The sequence below is a fragment of the Aythya ferina genome (genome assembly GCF_964211825.1).
Source record: "Aythya ferina genome assembly, chromosome: 5".
Classification (NCBI taxonomy): domain Eukaryota; kingdom Metazoa; phylum Chordata; class Aves; order Anseriformes; family Anatidae; genus Aythya; species Aythya ferina.
Window position 1 is genome coordinate 39,643,917 of NC_140301.1, and position 20,720 is coordinate 39,664,636.

The 20,720-nt window shown below is 47.4% G+C and overlaps 1 protein-coding gene across 2 annotated transcripts in view; it reads left to right on the forward strand.

Annotated features, from left to right (window-relative positions):
* NEK9 (NIMA related kinase 9) overlaps positions 1–20,720 on the forward strand; it is a 23,993-nt gene continuing 3,273 nt past the window's right edge. The window contains exons 1-21 of one of the 2 annotated variants that reach the window (XM_084519601.1): positions 1–268; positions 459–488; positions 1,054–1,231; positions 4,084–4,139; positions 5,012–5,082; positions 6,875–6,980; positions 9,389–9,520; positions 10,480–10,590; positions 11,169–11,233; positions 12,164–12,214; positions 13,323–13,515; positions 14,726–14,870; positions 15,449–15,649; positions 15,989–16,035; positions 16,892–17,047; positions 17,428–17,536; positions 18,127–18,288; positions 18,674–18,844; positions 19,078–19,137; positions 19,691–19,881; positions 20,105–20,269. In XM_084519601.1, the coding sequence (XP_084375727.1) occupies positions 80–268; positions 459–488; positions 1,054–1,231; positions 4,084–4,139; positions 5,012–5,082; positions 6,875–6,980; positions 9,389–9,520; positions 10,480–10,590; positions 11,169–11,233; positions 12,164–12,214; positions 13,323–13,515; positions 14,726–14,870; positions 15,449–15,649; positions 15,989–16,035; positions 16,892–17,047; positions 17,428–17,536; positions 18,127–18,288; positions 18,674–18,844; positions 19,078–19,137; positions 19,691–19,881; positions 20,105–20,269 (2,589 nt within the window). In that variant the 5' untranslated portion in view covers positions 1–79. The remainder of the gene's footprint in view (positions 269–458; positions 489–1,053; positions 1,232–4,083; positions 4,140–5,011; positions 5,083–6,874; positions 6,981–9,388; positions 9,521–10,479; positions 10,591–11,168; positions 11,234–12,163; positions 12,215–13,322; positions 13,516–14,725; positions 14,871–15,448; positions 15,650–15,988; positions 16,036–16,891; positions 17,048–17,427; positions 17,537–18,126; positions 18,289–18,673; positions 18,845–19,077; positions 19,138–19,690; positions 19,882–20,104; positions 20,270–20,720) is intronic. The other variant, XM_084519602.1, reaches the window with a different exon arrangement.

Genomic DNA, 20,720 nt, shown 5'->3' on the forward strand with positions numbered 1-20,720 from the left:
GCCGCGCTGAGGGAGGGAGGGAGCGAGCGGCGGGGCCGCGCTGAGGGGAGCCTGAGGCGAGGCGAGCCGAGCCGGCGCCATGTCGCTGGGCGAGTACGAGCGGCACTGCGACTCCATCAGCTCCGACTTCGGCAGCGAGTCCTCGGGCCGGGCCGGCTCCCGCGGCGGCGGCGGCGTGCCGGGCGAGCAGGAGGAGCTGCACTACATCCCCATCCGCATCCTGGGCCGCGGCGCCTTCGGCGAGGCCACCCTGTACCGCCGCACCGAGGTAGGCCGGCGGCGGGCCCCCTCCTTCCTCCTCCTCCTCCTCCTCCTCCCCCTCCTCCTCCTCCTCCTCCTCCTCCCCTACCCCCGAGGAAGGCCCCGCGGGTGCGGCGCGGGGCTCCGGGCGCTCAGCCCGCAGGGTGCCGGCTGCCCAGACGCTAACGGCTTGCTCGTCTCTCTGCGTTTTCTTCCAGTCGCAGAGGACGTGGGGGCACCTCATCCAGGTAACTCTGCCGCGGGAGTACGGTTCCAGGGGGAGCAGGCGGAGCTGGCCCCAAAGCCGGGCCTGCCGTGGCTTGGCCGGGCTCCTGGGGTCTCCCTGGGGGAAGGCAGCCCCAGGGGGCCCCTAGGAATTGGCTCCAGGTGCACCTGGGTGGGCCCGGCAGGGGCAAGCCAAGCTTGGTGTCGTGCCCTGGGTACTTGTGTGGCTGGGGACCTCGTACAACGTGCTGTAAATAGAGGGTCGGAAGGGTAGTATCTCCCTTTGATTGAACCAGAGTATGTCTGGTCTTCACTGAAACCAAACAAACCCTGTGGCCCTTCCCTGGAAGCATCGTTCCCTTTTTCAAAAGGAGTGCCAGCCAGCTAGAAAAACAGCTTCAAGCCACTACTCATAACACTAAGTAGGAAAACTCAGAGCTTATTGTTGTGAAGAATCTCTGTCCGAAACCTTTAAGAGGCAGGAAAGCCTGTTTGCCTTTCCTGAAATTTTAATTTCCTGCCGTAAAGGCACACGTTGTTCTCTTCGCAGTAGTGTGTTTTTAATTAAAAGATGTTTTTGTGTTTCAGGATGACTCACTTGTAGTGTGGAAGGAGGTGGACCTGACCCGTCTGTCAGAAAAGGAGCGTCGTGATGCTTTGAATGAAATCGTTATCCTTGCTCTGTTGCAGCACGAGAACATCATTGCGTACTACAATCACTTCATGGATAACACCACGTTGCTGATTGAGCTGGAGTACTGTAATGGTGAGATCCCCGCTCCCACTTACACACAGGAGGCTGCTACGTTGCTGAGTTACCCTCCTACAGAGCCTGCAGGGAGTATTGCTAGGGTATCCCTGGGGGAGTGGAGGAATGGAGGTGAATTCTGCTGCGTAGCTCCGGAAGAAGAGATTGAGAATCCTTCTGGTTGATTTTGTGTCTCAGGTGCACAAGAAAAGCCCAGTAGTTAGCGCAGGCAGTTCAGGCAGTAAATGTTTTCTTGTACGTTCTGCGTAGCTGGTGCAGTGAGGGCAGTGGGTTACTGCTGGCGTACGCTTCTAATGTGCTTTCCTTCCCTCTTGTAGGAGGGTGGTGGGAAAAGTCTGTGAGGGTATTTGGGCCCCTCTGCCAGTACAGGGGCTGGTTTTCAGCAGTGTCGCTTAAACAGACCCCTTCATTTGGCAATTATAAATCAAAGCTTGAAAATCTGTTGGCACACCATGATCAGGACTTTCTCCTGTCTTGTGCTATCAGCTTCTGTGCTTACTATTAAAAAATAATAAAAATCCAGTCCTTGTGGTGGTGGAGAAAACCTCCAGGTTTCATCCAAAAGCAGATCAGATGGTGTCATTTGGAGTTCTCAGGGTAAGCTGAGGAGGTGGAAGGACTTGATCCGAGGGTCTGAGCTGCCCTTAGACAGCTGGAAGGAGAGGTAATGCTCAGCCGATACCCCAGAACAGGGAACCTACCCAGACCTGCAGCCTGCTTCCTACAGGGGTGCTTGGGGCAGCACACCTGGCCAGCTGTCCTGTGCGTGCTCGGGGGCTATGCTAACCCTCGGGCTGTCAGCAGAAGCTTTTTCTGATGGAAAAGAACACTGACGTGGTGGCATCGCCTTACACAGACAGCTTTCACTGGGTCTGGGGAGGGCGGCAGGCTTGTCAAACGCCCTGGTTGACACATTGCCCAGAGCTGGTTTTGTCTCTCGAGCTCACTGTGTTTTGCTATGCAAGGTGGACTCAAATGCAAGAGGAAGGACGCTTTAGCTCTTTGATTTAGGAGTACTCTGTGGGTTATTTCCCTGCCCCAAAATGACTACACGCTTGGGACCATTATAAATTTGCCACAGGACATGGAGAGAGGATGTGTGGTATACATTTCTGTTTGTTACAATGTTCAAGCCCAAGATAATTTGTAATTTGTAAACTAAGGCTGGACTAGTTGCACTTCTCAGAATCTGAAAATACAGCAAGGACAAAAAGAGTAACTAAATATCCAGAGTTTTTACTGTTAGATTGGCACTTTTTCTTTTTTTTTTCTGGAGATCTGGGAAAGCCTTTAAGATCCGGGTAGATATTAGCCCCATTTTACAGGTGAGGAAGCTGAGTTATTGACCTCTGCACAGTTCTATCCGTATATAGTGGTACCGTAAGACTCGGATTGATCATGGAAATAACATAATTGAATACATCTGAACTAGATTTGGGAAGAAGTATTCCATAAAACATCTGTTGAAGAGAGAACAGGCTCAAAATTTCGATGTGATTAGATGAAACTAAAAAAGAAAGTAATTTGGTTTTCTTTCAGTATGTGTGCATAGAGGTATTGATTATCTGAGTCAAGAGCTAATTCGTCTCCTTGTGTAGGTTTTTGGTGATGTAGTACTTGGTGTGCCGCACTTTGGCTCAGAAAAGCAGAAAAAATATGGAATGAAATTAAGATGAGGAACAGAAGTTGCTAAAAAACTGTGTAGCCTGAATCACAAGGAAAGGTTCATGAGAAGAGGCAGAAGCGAATACTTTGGTTAAATTGTGAATGTGAAGAGTCATTCGTAGATCATTTACAAGCGTGAACATAAGGCTGGAAAAAAAAAGCATGTTGGAAGATTATAGCAAGGCAGAACGAGAAGGAATTATGCAAAGTGAATCTTAACCGGAATATCAGAAAAATCTGCTTTATGTGGAAGTGCTGAAAGTCCCTCAAGGAGGCAGAGGAGCCATTGCCACCCTTTCTGGACGTCTACAACTTGACAGACCCGTGGAAGATACAGAGCAGGAAGCTGCTTTGTATTGTACCCGTGGGAACGGGCAAGGGCCTGGTGTTCTGTTACGGTTAGGATGTAATGTACAGTAATGGGGAAATGGAATAGCAACAGGATATGACCAGAGATTTGGGATTTACTGGTAAGATGCTAACCTGGCAGAGAGTCTCACTGCCTACAGCACTCTGCATCATTTCTTGTAGCTCGCCTTGATTTTTCAGTCTTTTGTCTTGAAGCTGTGAGGTGCCTGAGGAAGCTGTTTGCTGCCTTCAGGTTTCTGTGGCTTGCGCTGCTGTTGTCAACATTTTGTGACTTCTTCGTCAATGTATTTGGCAGGGCAGATGGAGAGGCAGGTCAGAGCTGGGCAGTATGTGGGGAAAGGCAATAATTTGTGTTTTCAGAGGCTTGTGTGACTTTTAATTGTGTTGTTTTGATGCTTTGTTTTTAATACACTATCTTCTTTTTTTCCTGCTGAGCAGGACAAAGTCTCACATGATTCTAGGTACAGGTTCTAGATGTCTGCATATCCCAAGAAGCGCTGACAAGTTGGAAAAAAAAACAAACATAGGGAATGCTAGCCAACCTTACCAATTCACTTTTCAGAGTATTGAATGGTGGTGTTAGAGAAAGAATCATCTCTGCTTAAGCTTAGGTATGCTGGTGAAGTTCTTAGGCAGAAGAAGAACTTAGTTTTGTGAGTGCCTGAGCAGTGTAAGTGCAGGGTAAGGAGGGAGAGCTGTAGTGATTCATCGGATCTCCTATGGGATTTGAGCATTTCCAGCAGTAGCTAGCGGAGTAACTGCTGCCATTAACCAAGATGATCTTTTCTGTCTTCCTTACTCACTCATGATTACAGGAGGGAACCTCTACGATAAGATCCTGCGGCAGAAGGACAAATTGTTTGAAGAAGAGGTAATTTGGACTGGTTTGAGGGAGCGGTGGGGATGTTCTGGGCATCTGGCTGGTTATATGAATATGCTACTTTTTTTTTCCTTTCTGTATCACTCTTAGAAATTTTCTGTATAAATCTGGGGACTGACATCCTTCCTCTCATTAAGTATTGCAAACGTTTATGGACTATCAGAAACTTTTTTTATTTTCATCTTTGGCTGTCTCTAGGCAGTATAAATTTCCAAGGGAGGAAAAATGAAATGGAGAGCTCAACTGACTTTGGTCACCTTACCATCTTGGCTAAAATTTCACTTTAAAATCTTTATTCATGGTTGGCAGTGTTTCTCTCGTAACCATTTTCTATTTTTCAGAGTTGTTACTTTGAACTTGTCTCACTTTGTTTTTGTTTTGTTTTGTTTTGTTTTGTTCTGTTTGTTTCTTTTTTTCTAAACATATTTTCTGCTGTCTGCTTCCACCTCATGATGGATGTGGTTGATGATTACACTTATCTTATGTAAAGCATTTTAAGGCCTTCTGGCTTACAGTGAATACTGAATGGTCACAGTTCAAATTCCAGAGACTCCAACTGTAGATCTTTCCCATGTGATCATTAGCTGTCATTTCTAATTTTTTTTTTTTTTCGTTGAACTCAATGATGTTTGTCAGGACAGGCACTATGAAAGGCATTAGACCAAGCTACACTTTGGAATATCTTTTCAGAGATTTCCATAATAGGAAATTCTCAAGGGAATGACACATTTTCATATTCCTAAAAGAGAATCTAAGTGGTATGGTCAGGTCTTCTTGCTGTGCCTCTCTGTGTCAGAGATGTCAGAGGATTTTTGTTTTGATTTGTTTGGTTTTGAGCCTCCCTGCTATTCCTACCTTTGCAGATGGTGCTTTGGTATCTCTTTCAAATTGCCTCGGCTGTGAGCTGCATTCACCGAGCAGGAATTCTTCACAGGTAAGTGCGGTGTGGAGTAAGGCTGAGGTAATGGCCTCATCCTGCCACTCCTGGACGTAAGTTACTCCGTTGAGTAACCTTTGCTTCTGTGTTTAAAGCAAACAGTTTCCCTGTTCAGAGCATAGCTGGACTGTTTAGATGCTAAATATCACTTCTGTAAAGACTTTTTTATTGGGGTAGAAGCAGTATTGTAATAAACATGGAAGAAGTCTTTTATTTGAAAACGGAACGCTTGTCTCTGCACTTCTGAGAATGAGGAGTTAATCCATATGGGAAAGGAATCGACTGGCCCTTTATTGCCACAGCACATGAATGATGTTTGCTGAAGTGGGTAGGAAGAACAGTTACTGCTGGCCAAGGGCACTTCCCACCTGCTCCACCAGGAATAGCTTCAGACTGCTGTGTACATCCTTCTGTAGTTCCTGGAGGCTGAGGAGGGTGAAGACTGCATTGATGCTTTGCTATAAGATACCCGGGTGAAGGTTTTCAATACAGCTTGTTAGCAGGTAGTGGTAATTCAGACACGGACTCTGAGGTTTTAGTGAGGAACTAGTTAGCTTTTTCTGTTTGGCAGGGGTAAATTTCATCGCTTGTGTGTGCTCCAGGAGTGCCCAGCTTGTGGGCAGAGTGAGGAGGCTGCAGGGGTGTGGGAGTACCGCACGCAGACAGCCCTTTCCAGCAAGGCTGGGTCGCGTGCTGCACAACTTCCTTCTGTGACCGTGTGAGGACATGTCTTTGAGACAGCATCCTTGCTGCTGCCATTCTGAATCTCGTAACTAGCAAGTCTCGATAACGAGGAGTTGGTACCTTACACTCCACGAAGCAGTGCCTATGCTTTTGGCCTACAGCAGATGTCGTGTCTGTCCTGCTTTGCTGTAATTTCCTGCTTATCACCTCTGGTGCCCATCTTCACAGCAGGGTTCGTGGTCTAGGAACATGCGTGGCCCCAGATCCTTCCATAACAATGAATTGAACGGATATTTAAATGTTTGCAGTGATTTCCTTCTGCTGCAGACATTGTCAGAGTGACCCAGGACTTTGCGATGCCCCAAGTGGATGAATGCAAAGTGCTGCTTTACTTGGTGGTGTCCTGCTCTGCACTGGGAAGTTGTTGATGGTACGTTAGGCAAAGGGGGTGTTAAGAAGCATCAGCCATGGGAAGCAAATCATGCTGTGGGGGCTTCCTCCCTGTGTTGATCTGTGAATCTACGTATAAGCTGTTCTGTCTGGGACAAAATGTTTGCAATGAGTTTTGGTGTTCCACATTTTTGTGGCCATCAGACTTGATCTTTGGGGCGTAGTACATCATGCTATAATTACAGAGTTGTTCCTCAGGTGTAAGGTAGAGGGATGTTATGCTTAAGATCTAGAGTGGCATCTGTTTCACACCTCGTGTGTGTATGTTTATATTTACATGCATACATATTTTTGAGTGAGCTCAGAGACACCTGGCTTGGGTCATTTTATTAAAGCAGGGAAAATAAGAGTTGTTCAGTGGCCTTCAACTGAGAAGAGGCTGAGAGGAGGAAAAGAACCATGTTTATGGCTTTTATATAGGTGTCTGGAAGCCTGAACTTTTTAGACTGTGTTTTGTTTTTGTGGGCATATGATAATATAGCTACATTTACTGCCCCAGTACCTGGGGTCAGATTGCCTTTGGTGAGCTGTTGGAGCTGTCTGCTGTTAGAGCAGAAGTTACCTCATGGGGAGGGAGGGGGAGTGTGGGAGTATGTGGAAAGTTGAGAAATCTGGAAGTGTGTTTGAACATCTGCATTTTTCTGTCTCCTTTCAGAGATATAAAGACATTAAATATCTTTCTAACCAAGGCAAACCTGATTAAACTGGGAGACTATGGGTTGGCAAAGAAGCTGAACTCTGAGTACTCCATGGCCGAGACTGTGAGTATCTGATGTCTTTTGTGCAGAACCCAGTGGGTTTTGTTTTTTTCCCTTTCATCTCTGCATGCCTAGCAGAAGACCAGGAATGCTGAACTTTCTTGCTGCTTGTATGCTGTTTTTCCTTCCCCTCTCTACGTAACTTATCTCACTGACATGGGCAGATTTGCTGATGTGTTGCAGCCTGCAGTTATCCTTGCTCCCAGGTTATCTTTTGGAGGTCTCTCTCTCTGCAAAGGAACAGCAGGCTAAAGATAAGTGACACCGTGGGCATGGAGCTGTACCAGAGCCAGCACAGCTAGGTTAGAGAGCGCTGTTCTTTCCCTGGTACCTAGTACGGGAGTTCCAAAGGTGAATCTATGTAAGATGAAGGTGTTGGTATCGGAGGGCACACAGACAGCAGCATAGTCACATCAATAAACTCCCTCAGTGCTCATTAAGCCCATTGTAGCAAGTTAAGTCAACCTGGTCATTCTGCTGTGCTAACGGGTATTTTTGCCTCAGTTAGGTCTGAGATTGCTCGGCTGTGTTTGTCTGAGATTGCACCGTGCCTCCTATCTCTTTGATATGTAGACTCTGAACTGAATTACGGAGAAGCAAGAGAGGCACGTGTGCTTCTTATGGTAAGAAGATAGTTAGTATAGGTTATTAGTAATGCTCTTGTTGGGGAGGAGGAGGGGGACAAAGCTTGCACAGGAGATTAATTCTAGCAGAAGGCTGTCAAGTTTGGCTTATTTCCAGACCCTTCCAGAAAGCAGTTTCACAGCCAGAGTTATGAAACAGGATAAGCTGTATTGCAGGCACCTGAAAGGCTCTGCTTAGATTTCTCAGCTCCATTAATTTCTGTGGTTGAGCACTGGGCTTGGAAAGGAAGGCATTGTCTGGAATTTCTATCTGCTAAAGGCTTTTATTACAGTTTAGGATGCAAGCCAGCTTGCATTTCCCTTTACCAGGCCTTATAATTGGACTTAACGCAAGTTATTGGTGTTCTGTTAGGATGTGCAGTTAAACACTTGCCAACTTCCTTCCAGAATATGAACGTTATTGTGCAGTTGGACAGTAAATGGAACTTGGGGCTACTGCATAAAGCACTTCCTAAGCTGGGCTATAGCAAAACCATTTGTGTTTCATCACATTTTTCACGGCTTTCTGGCTCTCAGAGGAACCGCCAGCTGTGTTATAAATTACCTGTTGTTTTTTTTTGCCTATGTTATATATGTTTATCTACACATATGAGCTTTTTTCCCCCCTCCTTCTTCACTACTGAAAGATTTTGAAGTAAATACTTTCAACCCCCTTTCTTCCTGTATCTGTTGTTGGTGCTGTAGGCTAGCTCTGCGCTTTGTGGTGTAATAGCCAATGGCAGTCAGGAAATTGTGTGTTGCAAAATGAGTGCAAACCAGTTGTTATTACTGTTTTTCATGATGAAGTTTGTAATTGTAACATTCAAATCATGATTTTGTAAAATATTTACACCTTTATGTTTTTGTGAAACACATACATGTTGCTTACTGACAGCTCATTTCTTAACGTATCCCCCGTTTCTCCCAGTTACCAGGGAAGATACAGAAAAATGTCTTGCACGTTTTTTAAGCACAGGGCAGTGTAGGTGCAGTGTCCTAGTTCTCCCTAGGATATTCCAGCTAGCTGGGGTTCTAACCCTTCCTGTGGTTAGGACTCGTGCAGCTCTGTAGCTGTCATGCTGCGTCAAAGGAAATGGAAGGTAGGCGACAGATTCGGAATGTGCCTGTTAGGTTTCAGGTGTACTATTAGAGGCTAATGAAAGCCACAGCCTTTGTAATCCTTGGAGCTTTGCTCAGAGTTGAAGAGGGCAGCTATAAATATTTCCTCCTCTCTTAAATTCTGTCTTTTTCACTTTATTTCACTGTCTGCTTGCTTGCTAGGAAATGAGCTCTGTTCACGGCAGCTTCATTTTTACACCTTTTGTCGTGCTCTTTCTGTGTCTCCTCATTGTGACTTTGAGCTCTGCCACTATTTCTGTTGTAGCTGGAAGGGCTTCTCTATTTAAGTGCTGGGGTTTTGGATTTGGGGCATTTTTGCCCCAATATGTTTTGCCTCGATATGTAAGAGAGGGACAAGTCCTTGCTGTGTTGTCGTGACTGCTGCTCTTCTGAGAAGTATGTGCCACATCAGAATCTGAGCAGTAGTGTCTAGGAGCTTCTAAGAAACGCAGGCCCAGGGTTGTGGGTGAGAAGGGAAGAAACGTGGTTGTTGTTCCCATCCCTCCAGCACATGGTGGGGTGAGTCACCTGTGTCACTAGTGCTGCGTGTCGGGGCTGTGCCGAGCCCTGATGCTCGAGGGCCTGTGTGAAGAGGATGGACACAGAGCTTCAGAACTGAAAAATGCTGGATTGTTTATGATTTTCAGATTTTTTTTTTTTTTTTTCTAGCTGGTGGGAACTCCTTACTACATGTCCCCAGAACTCTGCCAGGGTGTGAAATACAACTTCAAATCAGATATCTGGGCTGTGGGCTGTGTCATCTTTGAGCTTCTTACTTTGAAGAGGACCTTTGATGCTACTGTAAGTCTGCAAACCAGGATGGACTGAATAACCTTGTTTTTATCACCCTGTGTTATACACTTGTTTTCTTTCGTTGTTCCAATCTGCTGATTAAGAAAACAGTGGTTTGGGATTGCCAACAACAGCCAGAGATTGTCTGCAAGATTTCCCCTACCCTAGACTCCAGGTGCCTCTGTGGCATCTGCCAAACCCCTCCTTGTCTGCAGCTCTGGGTTTACCAGATGCAGATTGTAAACTGTGCTCATTTGCCTCCTGGTTGCGAGTGAAACATCCTTTTCTCCACAAGGGGGAAGTTTGTGATTGTGTAGGGCTGGTTGTTTGTTTTTTTGTTTTTTTGTTTGTTTGTTTGTTTGTTTGTTTTTCTTTTTTTTCCCCAAGCATTACTAGCTATGAATTTTCTGTGCAACATTCTGTAGGGAAAACTTGCTGCCTTCGAGTTTCATAGGAATTTGTCCTGTTTCCCTTTCCCAAAGTTTGGGTGCAAGAGAAGAGTGGTCAGGCTGGCAGGGAAGCAGTAAAAGGGAGCATTGCTGGCTGGAATATGTGATTTGCCTGCTTGTGGCATCAGGTGGGAAAAGCTGCAGGCTGACACAGTGTAGGATTCTGTAACTCTTAGTCATGTGAAAATACATCATTTCCTGACTTCCTCTCATCACAGCTACTGAGCGCACAGTGACTGTGCTGCTGTGTGGTGTTTTAATGGCAACATGCTCTGTAGGAGCTTGCGTGCAGGGGGGAATCTGTCCTCCCTCCACTGGCAGGGGATTTGGTGAAAAAGTGCATGTTGCCACCAAGTCCTGGTTATCAGGGGTACCGTTCCTGCAGGAACTATTAGGATTCTGGAGAACCTCATAGGCAGGGAAGAAGAGGGATATGTTCTGATCAGAGAACTGATGGTTTCTATTTTTTTGTTGTTGTTTGGTTTTTTTGTTTGTTTGTTTTTGTTGTTGTTTGCCTAGAATCCCCTGAACCTTTGCGTGAAGATTGTACAGGGGAATCGCGCCATGGAGGTTGATTCCACTGTCTACTCTCGGGAGCTAATCCAGATGGTGCATTCCTGCCTTGACCAGGTTGGTGAAATACTTCTTAATTTTCAGACTCCCCTGCCCAGCTTCCTGAGTTCAGGGTCGAAGGGGAATGATGTGCCTGTTTCAGCACGAGGGCTGTTGGTACAGGATAATTTCTTTGAGGCCTGAGGCTTCACTAAGGCTGGGCTTCCTCCGGCTGTCTAAGAGCATCATCTCAAGCTGCCTTTCAGCCCTGCAGGCTCTGGAGGGATGCTGGGTTTGCTCTGGTTACAATTACTGTACAGGCTGGCAGAAGCAATTATTTTCTCACGCAGTGTTGTGGAGATGAGAGCATCATCCCAGTACTGCCACTTAAGGTTCTGGCTTTCTGACCGTAACTCTGGGTTTCTGTAGAAAATTAATTTTTTGGAAGCAAACCTAGTATGGATACCTTCAGAGTGGGGAAGTCTGTACTGTACATCCCTGGCATTTATCCCTATTCATTCCGAATATCTGATTAATTCCTTTCCCTTCTGAGGGGAGTGAGGGTAGAAGGTCCCTGCAACCTCGGACCAAGGTTCAGTCATCACTGTAGGTGATGAGCATTCCCTAGAGAATGACTTGTTGCTCACCTCTTTCAGGATCCAGAGAAAAGACCTACTGCAGATGAACTGCTGGAACAGCCCATCCTCAGCAAACGGAGGAGGTAATGGGATGGATGGTGTTGCCTGAAACCTGGACGGGCCCGGTGGCAAAAAAGTAGCATTTACAATTTTGAAGCAAAGTCCACGAGTTAATTTGGCCTGATGCAAGGCAGTTGTTGAAGTACATTTCACCTTCTTTAGGAGAGAAGGGCAATTTTGTTGTCTTGTTTCCTGATCAATCCTTGTCTTGTTGGTACATGAGAGGTCTCTGCACCTCTTGTCTCAGAAGCTGTTGTACTGGGAACCTTGAGCCATCCCATTCTGACAGTCCTTTCAGGAATGCTGGTTCTTGTTCTTCGAGTCTCTGAATGGAGCTTTAGACTTAGATCCTCACCTGGTCATTGAAAAAGGCCTTTCATAATATGTCTCATACAGTGTAGACACTTTCACTTTTTTCCTGTGCCTCCTTTTTCCTGAGGGAATTGCATTGAAAGTGGTCCACTGTAGCTTCGTTTGACAACCAGCCTGCCTGCACTGTCTTTTTATGAAAGGTGGAACAGAATTTTGGACTGTTTGAATCCCACTTTGGTTGCCTGGAGGGCAGTAGGCTTAATCCTTTATGCTGAAATTGCTACTTGGTGGTCACCAAAGCTTGAGTTTTGTCTTGCTGGAAGCACTATATAAACATAAATCCCAAATCCTGGTAATAAGTAGCCTTTTAAGATAATTCTATTGCAATACAAGTATTGGTTGGCCAAGTCCTGGTAATTATCTAGTTTGTCCTCTGCACTCCTGGAAGTTTGTTAGCTTTATGGCACATTACTTCTGCCCTACTTTGTGTATTGCTAGGAGCTGGTAATAAGCTGCCACGTTTCCTCCAAGAGGGAGCAGCATTTTATAGGAAAGGAAAGCAGTCTGTGCATGCTGCTCATCAGTAAATTGCTTTGGGAGATGTGTTGCTGTTTCCTAAAATGTTTTTTGTCCTTTGGCAGGGAGATGGAAGAGAAAGTCACACTGCTTAATGGGCCAAATAAGCGACCGAGGTAATTATTTGGGCATATGTTTGAAAGGAAGTTGGGATAGAACAGCTCCCCGGAGAGGAACTTTGCTGAGTGTTAGTCTGTGACAACCTTAATGGGATGGTGTTGTTTACAAGATCCCTAAACGCTAGGAATTTGACAAATTTGTTACGTGGTTGTTGTCCCACATTTTACTCTGCCTTTTATGTCTTGCATCTGTGTATGGCTGGCCCCTTACCTCAGCAGGTCCTCACAGCTGTAATCTGTCTTGCTGCGGATGTAGACGTCACAGCCCACATATCTGAGGCTGTAACGTAAATCCCTGCTTTCAGGCAGATTTCCTTGAGCAGGAGAAATCGAGCTACCTATTTGTTGACTATGAAATGAACATGGATATCTTCCATAGAACTGGATGTGTGCAGAGGTTCTGCCCAGCCCCCAACAAGACTGTAAGCGGGGTTGCTCCATGAAGCAGATAGTTTCTGTGACATGTAAAGCTGCATACATGTGACATACCTCTCTTGAATTATCAGATAGTGCTTCCAAATTTATCAGGAAAAAAAGGTCAAATTCTATCTGAGCACTTTAGGTGAGGTTGTTCCAGTTGGCGAGTTGCTCACAAGCTGTTTACTTTGATTACAACTTCCATTTTGCAATCTGTTTGTGAATTGATTCCTGTCTGCATTGAAGAGTTACATTTTTCCCTCAGATGGAATGCCTGTAATTTAAAGAGGAGATAGAGGGAAATTATCAGCTTTTGGATGTTGCTGGTTTTTGAGCAAAATTTCCTGACTATTTTTTTTCAGAATTGAGAACAAGTCCATGGCCACTCACTGAAAGCCCAGGTGTTTGCTTCTTTTTATGCCCTCAGTTGGATTGTAGGCTTCCTTTAATGCTCACCGGAGCCTATTTTCTCTTCTGCTCTGAGCCATATCTGATCCTGAGCCTGTCTATAGCAGTTGAGGCCTCAAAACAATAACAGAGTGTTTTGTGGAAATACAAACCATGAATGGTTGCGAAGGGCTGCAGCTTGGGCTTTTGGAAATTGGGAGAGAGCAGTAGGAAACTGTGTAATGACAGTGATCTCAAAATTACTAAAAGCGTGTGTTTTGTGGGGGGGGTCCTTGTGCAGGTCGAGCACCATGAACGAGGCTCCCATCGCAGTGGTGACTTCGCGCACTAGTGAGGTGTATGTTTGGGGGGGCGGGAAGTCCACCCCCCAGAAGCTGGATGCCATCAAAAGTGGCTGCAGCGCACGCCAGGTGTGTGCTGGTAACACTCATTTTGCTGTGGTGACGGTGGAGAAGGAGCTCTACACCTGGGTGGTAAGTGAGAGAAACTGCAGGAAGGGGGCAGTGGGTGGGGGGAGGGTCCTGATCCACTGCTCATCCGTCGTGAGCTTGTTAGGATCAGATGGATGAGCAGCACAGGGAGAAATGTGATTGCAGCGGGCACTGCTGGAGGCCATCTGGTCTCCCAAGACAAATGTGGTTTGGGGTGAAATTTTCCAACATGCCAGGAGGTGTGTTGGAGGTTGTTTGTGCGCTTGGGGATTGTTGGTGGTGGGCCTGTAGGCCCAGACAGAGTCAGACATCTCTTTTTCACCTTCCTGACTACTAGAAATGCAGTGGAGGATTTGTGATACTCTGTTGCCTTGTATATTTTTGAGGAATGTTTTGGAAGACCAGGAGGGTTGGGATGGGTGCCTTCACTGTAGTGGAGATGTCACCTGCGAAGCAGCTTGTGGATGAAACCAGAGCTGTCTCATACTAAACATCTCTGCTTCTTATTATGAGTGGAAATTCTGCAGTAGCTTTAAGTGAACAAAGACGTGGTGGCATCTAATGCCTTTAAAACAACCAAATTCTTGGACTGAGATGGTCAGTGACACGGAGGTATTCTGCATCTCCAGGTTTACGCAGGCTTTTGCACCGATGATACAGAATATGTTAAGACAGACCAGAAAATTCTAGTAGATGGGTAAGAGAAGGAAGAGATCCAAACAGGAAGAGAACAATTTAATGTCACTTGCTGGATATTCCTACAAGAATGGCCACTGAAAACTTTGAGCTGGTTATTAATATTTTAGTTTCAGCTTTAACACTACTCAAAGTTTTTTGATTTTTTTTTTCCTCTGCAGATTGGTAGATCTGGCCACTTTCAAGGCATTTGTTTAATGTTATAGGCTTCTCTGCAGCCATTAGAATTTAGATTAAAAAGCTGAAGGATGAATTGCAGTCCTGCAGCAGGGAGGTGGACTCTGTAGCCTGGCAGATGAGAATAGGATTCCTCACCTCTGCTTAAAGCTGCTGTCCTGACACCGCATCAGTCATTAGTGCACAACTGCCTAAAAACCTGTGCTGCTGTTTAAAATGTTGCCTGCTGTTGTTCCACATAGTTAGCAGTCTCTTCCATGGGGTAGTTAACACTTTCTCTTGTTCTTTGCTGTCTTCTGTTGTTCCTTGGAGGTGTTGTAAGTATTAGCACCTTCTCTGGAGCTGTGGATGCTTACCTGTGGATGGTTTTGTCTTGCAGAATATGCAGGGGGGCACCAAGCTGCATGGACAGCTGGGCCATGGAGACAGAGCATCCTACCGGCAGCCAAAGCACGTGGAGAAGCTTCAAGGAAAAGCCATCCGCCAGGTGTCCTGCGGAGATGATTTCACAGTGTGCATCACAGGTGAGAGCTGGGAGGGGGCCGCCATCCCCTCGCTTCGCTCTGCTGGGCCTTGTTGGCTTTCACAGTAAGATGAGGAGAAAAGGAGAAAGTTCCACGTGTCACCCTTCAGTTTTATAGAGCACAGATGCAATAGTGGAGATAGATGAATGTTCAGGGGAAAATGTTGACTCCCAAGAAGTCTGGGTGTGTTTTTTTCCCCTATTTGGTGATGAAGATGGGTGTTGAGCACAGCTCCTCGTGGCCGTGCAGAGTCCTTGCTCTTAGTGCTGTGTATGTTGGCTCCACACGTACACTGTATTAAAGGCAGACGAGCCCCAATCCAAGATAGTACACATGTTTGTGTGGGTGAGAAAGCCCCATAAAAGAAGAAAGAAGAGTTGTATCCAAGATACAACTAGCGCATGATCATCCATCTTACTGTCATCAAGAAAGGACTCCGTACCTTCCTGCTGACATTATTCTGCATGAAAAAGGAGGGTGATAACAGAAAATAGGTTGCTCTGACCATGTCCTAAGAGGTTAACGCACAGCCTAATACAAGCTCTGTGTGCTGACTGAGCTTCTGTTACCTCCTGCAGATGAGGGCCAGGTGTATGCCTTTGGCTCAGACTATTACGGTTGCATTGGCGTTGACAAGGCTCACGGCTCTGAAGTACTCGAGCCCCTGCAGCTGGACTTCTTCCTTACCAACCCCGTGGAGCAGGTCTCGTGTGGAGATAACCACGTGGCGGTGCTGACCAGGAACAGAGAGGTTTACACGTGGGGCTGTGGGGAGTACGGTAAGTTGTTTCCCTAGGACCTAAAGGCGCTGCTCCAGGCAGCTTGGTGCAGGTGGTGTGCAGTGCTGGGCGTGGTGAGGGCTGACTGATGTGCTGGGGGACAAAGAACGTTGTTTCTGTGGGACTTTCTTTCCCAAATTAACGGGAATTCCTTGTGGGTCGGGCAGTCATTCTGTGAGCAGGGTTAGATTGCCATCAGGATTGGCAGGCAGTGGTGTGTACAGGGGGCAGGTTCCTCGTTCTGTTGGGAGATTTAGAACCAGGGAGAGACCGTACCATTTCTTAGGGCTGGGTTACCTTCTGAGGCCGTTTCTAACTGGTCTGTTTTCACTGATGCAGGGCGCTTGGGCTTGGATTCAGAAGAAGATCACTACACGCCTCAGAAGGTAGAACTCCTGAGACTGCTCCTTCCCAAAATCTGCACGGACATAACTTCAGATTAGTTGCTGTTTGGAAATATTAGCTGCCTGAGGCTCAGGCGTTTTTGTTTTGGTTTGTTTGTTTGTTTTTGAGGTATCGCAGAGTTTGCAAGGGTTTTATTTTCACTTCATTTATCCCCAGAGATGATGGCAAAGGGATGTGCTACTTCCAAACTAGCCAGTATGATGACTTAGAGCTCATCTCCAAGCTGAAACTGGAAATGCTGAACTTAGTATTTTAGAAATCATAGTAGGAAATACTAAATTGTGTGCTGCAGGTCTGTACAGGAAACTCACAGCACTGCAAACAACTGTGAGTCTTTGAATTTCACACAATATGAGTTCAATAAGATGAGTTCAAAGTAAAAACCCTCTTGAAACACAGTGCAAGAGATAATCGAGGTAAGCTAACCCTCCGAGGGTCAGAAAGCAGGAAAGGTGTGCCTGGTAGCCAAATATCTGCAGCCACGCAGTGTTGTACCCACACAGCACAGCCCCAGCCCTCCTTGCCTCCTGGGTCTGGTGCTCGTAGGCCCCTGCTGGCTGGGATGCCTGTCCAGCACACTGCTGGTTCCTCTGCTGGCTCGGAGGTGTCTGCACACAAGGTCAAGAATGCCTTGAATTTCTGCACTGCTACCAGCACTTCAGTATCCTAGATACTTTAAGATGCTTTTAGACTTCCTCAAACCAACAGAATTAAGAGCTGTTAGTGCTCAGGCCAGCGGAACTGCAGCTTTCCAACCCAGTATGCTTTTTGTATGCTGGCTTCTGTGTGGTAGGTATTGGCATTTTGTTTTTCTCAGGATGTGTTTCTTCCGCACAGGTGGATGTTCCAAAGACTTTGACCATTGTGTCCGTTCACTGTGGCTGCGATGGGACCTTCCTGCTCACCCAGACAGGCAAAGTGTTGGCGTGCGGACTCAACGAGTTCAACAAGCTGGGCCTGAATCAGTGCACGTCGGGGATAATTAACCATGATGTAAGTGCATTTGGTACCCCGACTTCAGCTTCCAGCAGTCAGTAGCGTACAGGGAAATGAAGGTCTTGTGACAGTTCATTAGATTAGTGCCAATTTGTTAGTTCCAGTAAAAGACAATGAGTGCTGGTACTGGGGGGAGAGGCAAATTGTTCCTCAGCTTCCTGGCTGCCCTGTGGGCTTGTGTCAGATCCGAGGTAGTGAAACAGGTAGTGAGCTGCTCCAGGGGAACTTCGGACAGATTCCACGTCACTCGTGAGGTTTTCCATACCTGTGTTGGGACTTAATGTGGTTAATGTGGTCTGCCAAGACCTGCTTGAGTAGGTCTTAGCAGATGAATGCGTGGTCCTTCACCCTGTGCTCCCCCTTCTGTCCGTTCTCAGACGTACTGTGAGGTGCCCTATGCTACTTCGCTTACCCTGGCCAAGCAGCTCTCCTTCTACAAGATCCGAACCATTTCTCCAGGCAAGACGCACACAGCGTCCATTGATGGTGAGCCACATGCACTAAGGAATGAATACTGGTTGCCTGATTCCTTTACATCACCTTTCCCCTTGCAGCCTGGCTTCTCTTGGTGAAGCAGCGCTATCAATGCTGTGATTTTCAGCCCCTTGACACTGAAGGTTATGCTCTTGGTAGCTGGGCTCATGCCTGCTCCAGGAACTGAGAATATCTGTTCCTCAGCTGAAGCAGAAGCATCAGCTGCTGGATTAACCCTCCATTTGTTTTGTTTTTTCTTCTTTTAAGAAAAAAAATATGGGGAGAGTTATGTGATATCCATTATCCTCTGGGATAGTGGAGGAATCGTTTGATTGGTGTCACTTGGGCAAAGCCTACCTCAGTCAGAGGTTTGCGAGGAGTCCCAGTCCTCAGCATCAAAACAGGGGAGCAAAGGGAGAAGGAACTGGGGCGGTGTTCCCAGGCTGAAGCCGTCCCTCTCGGCTGGCACTGTTCCCTCCTGGCCTGGCTGGCTTCTCAGCAGAGACCTTCGTGGTCGTGGGCTGTTGCTGCTAGTTCTCTGCGTGCATGGCTGCTTCCACGTCGGGCCCTCGCTGTGACTGTCTCCTCGTTCCTCCTCTCAGAGCGAGGCCGCCTGCTGACCTTCGGCTCCAACAAGTGCGGACAGCTTGGTGTTGGGGACTATAAGAAGCACCTGGGAATTAACCTGCTGGCGGGCCCCCTGGGGGGCAAGCAGGTGATCAGGGTTTCATGCGGCGATGAATTCACCATAGCTGCTACCGATGGTGAGTGGGTCTTTACCAGGTTGTGGTGGGGTCTTTGGGACTGGATCTACAGGGTGGTTAACGGGCTCCCACTGTGCATTTTCTGGACTACCTCCACAGCACTGCTCTGAAATAAAAAAAATCTTCCTAGACTGGGACTGTCTGTGCCCCAGCTCTGCATTGTCCTGGTGCAGCAGCAAGCATTTCCTATCCCTTGGGCTGCAGAGTGCTGGCTTGGAGGCTGCCTCTTAGATTTGTTACCAGTTTGTCCTCCCATTGGCAAAACGGAGCTGGTAGATCAAGTGCTTTGGGGCAGCAGTTACAACAGAGGGGCAGCGATCCCTGTAACGATTACAGGCTGACAGGGAGCAAGCGAATTGAGTCTCCTGAATTTCTCTCTCCTCAGACAACCATATCTTCGCCTGGGGTAACGGCGGGAATGGGCGTCTGGCGATGACACCGACGGAGAGAGCGCATGGCTCGGATATCTGCACCTCGTGGCCTCGGCCAATATTTGGGTCTTTGCATCACGTTCCAGACCTGTCATGCCGCGGCTGGCATACCATCATCGTGGTTGGTAAGTGCAGGTTTAGGATGAAATTTGGGGCGTCTTGGTTATGATGACGTGTTGCTTGCCAGGGGCTAGACTCTAAAACCTGCCTGGGGACAGGCCAGGTGGCTTGGGGGAAATGTGCCAAGCTGCTCGGAGCTCTAGGTCTTATGACACCGCCTTTGTTGTGTGCTGTCTGCAGCAGTTCCTTTGCTTTCTTTATGGCTCTCTAACTGAAATGCTGTTTGTTCTCCCTGCAGAAAAGGTGCTGAACTCTAAAACCATCCGCTCCAACAGCAGCAGCCTGTCCATCGGTACTGGTGAGTAACCTGCCCTGGGGAGCTGCGTTTTAAGGTAGTTTGGTGGTGAGCTTGGTTCTGCTGCTCTGCCTTTGAAAGGCCTCACAGAAGAGCTCAGAGAAATGTAATTGCTGCTCTGCGTTGGAAGGGAAGGCCCAAGGCTGGGGGGAAGGAGAGAAGTGAAGCAGAGGAGGAAGTACATGGATGCAGTGAGGCCTTCGGAGCTGAGAATCTTTGATTTGACAAGGAAAAGCTGAGAGCAAATTGCTGAGGGGAGCTGATAAGAGAAGGGGGTTCTGTGCCAGCTGCTGCAGAGATGCAGTCCTGTGTCTTGGACCTGTGGGAGGGCTGGGGCCAAGATGCTGCTGCAAAAGACTGCTGTGCACAAGCCTTCCTGGGGTGGCCTGCAGGGAGTGTTAGGAGATAAGCAGCTGCTGAGGGAGATGCCACCAGCACGTGCTCCCACTATGGCTTTACAGCCCTCATTTCTGCATTTTCTCTGCTCCAGATTGGGTTTGGCACCGGAGGAATAGCAGGGGTGGGCAAGTGTGAAGTTGTCACTGTTGTTTGCTAGTGACTCAGAGCTGCACAACTGGAGGAGGAGAGGAAGAGGAAAACGAACGTGAAGCTGAGACCCCTGATCCCAGCGGAGGCTTTCGGGGAACCATGGAAGCAGACCGGGGCATGGGGGGCTGGATCAGCACCACAGAAGCCAAGGGAGGCAACAGTGGCGACAGCAGCTCCTGCCCTGGCTGGCTGCGGAAGGTAATGTGGTATCTCAGGAATGCCCTGAAGTGGGGTTTGAGGCTGGAGAAGAGCAAGTGCCGTGCCTGTAGGACATGCGCAGAAACATTCTCAGGCCTGTGCTGTGTGGGGAGCTTTTTAGGCCTAGCTCCTTTTTTACCACAAGAGGGTACTGGTGCACTGCTTGATTAGGCCAGTAACGAGAAGGGGAACATACCTAACAGTCCTGCTTTGGTGTGTCCAGGAGCTGGAGAATGCGGAGTTCATCCCGATGCCTGACAGCCCTTTTCCCATGAGCATGGCATCTTCAGAGCCTGAGAAGGAGACTCTCCCTTACCAGGAACTTCAAGGACTCAAAGTGGCCCCTGAGGAACCTGCTGGGTTCAACAAGCCAAAAACAGAGCACTGGGTAATGTTGTTCAGGTCTTTCGCAGTGAATGCTTAGCCATAAGCTGCTGGGACCATAAATGGGGATGTTTGAATTATGGGGAGAGCCGGGAAGGGTTCTTGGCTTGGCCTAATTCATCTGGGTGAGGAAAAGAAGGTTGTTGATAAACAGAGACAATGCTGTAAAGATTCATTCATGGGAATCTAGGGCATGAAGCTGGGGCTTGGTTAAATTGCAAATAATGGGATCAGTCTTCTGGAAAAATGCAGTTCATGTGATTGAAGAAAGAGAAGAGCAGAAATTGCTGTGAGATAGAAGAGGGACTGACACAGGAAATTGCAGTGAGACCTGTGAGAATACCTTATTGCAGGGGTTTTCTGTCCCAAGAGGAGGTGCAGATGCCAGGGTTAGGGAGAGAGGGGTGGACCTGATGGATTTTGGTGAGGACAGGACCAGCTTTCCCAGACAGATG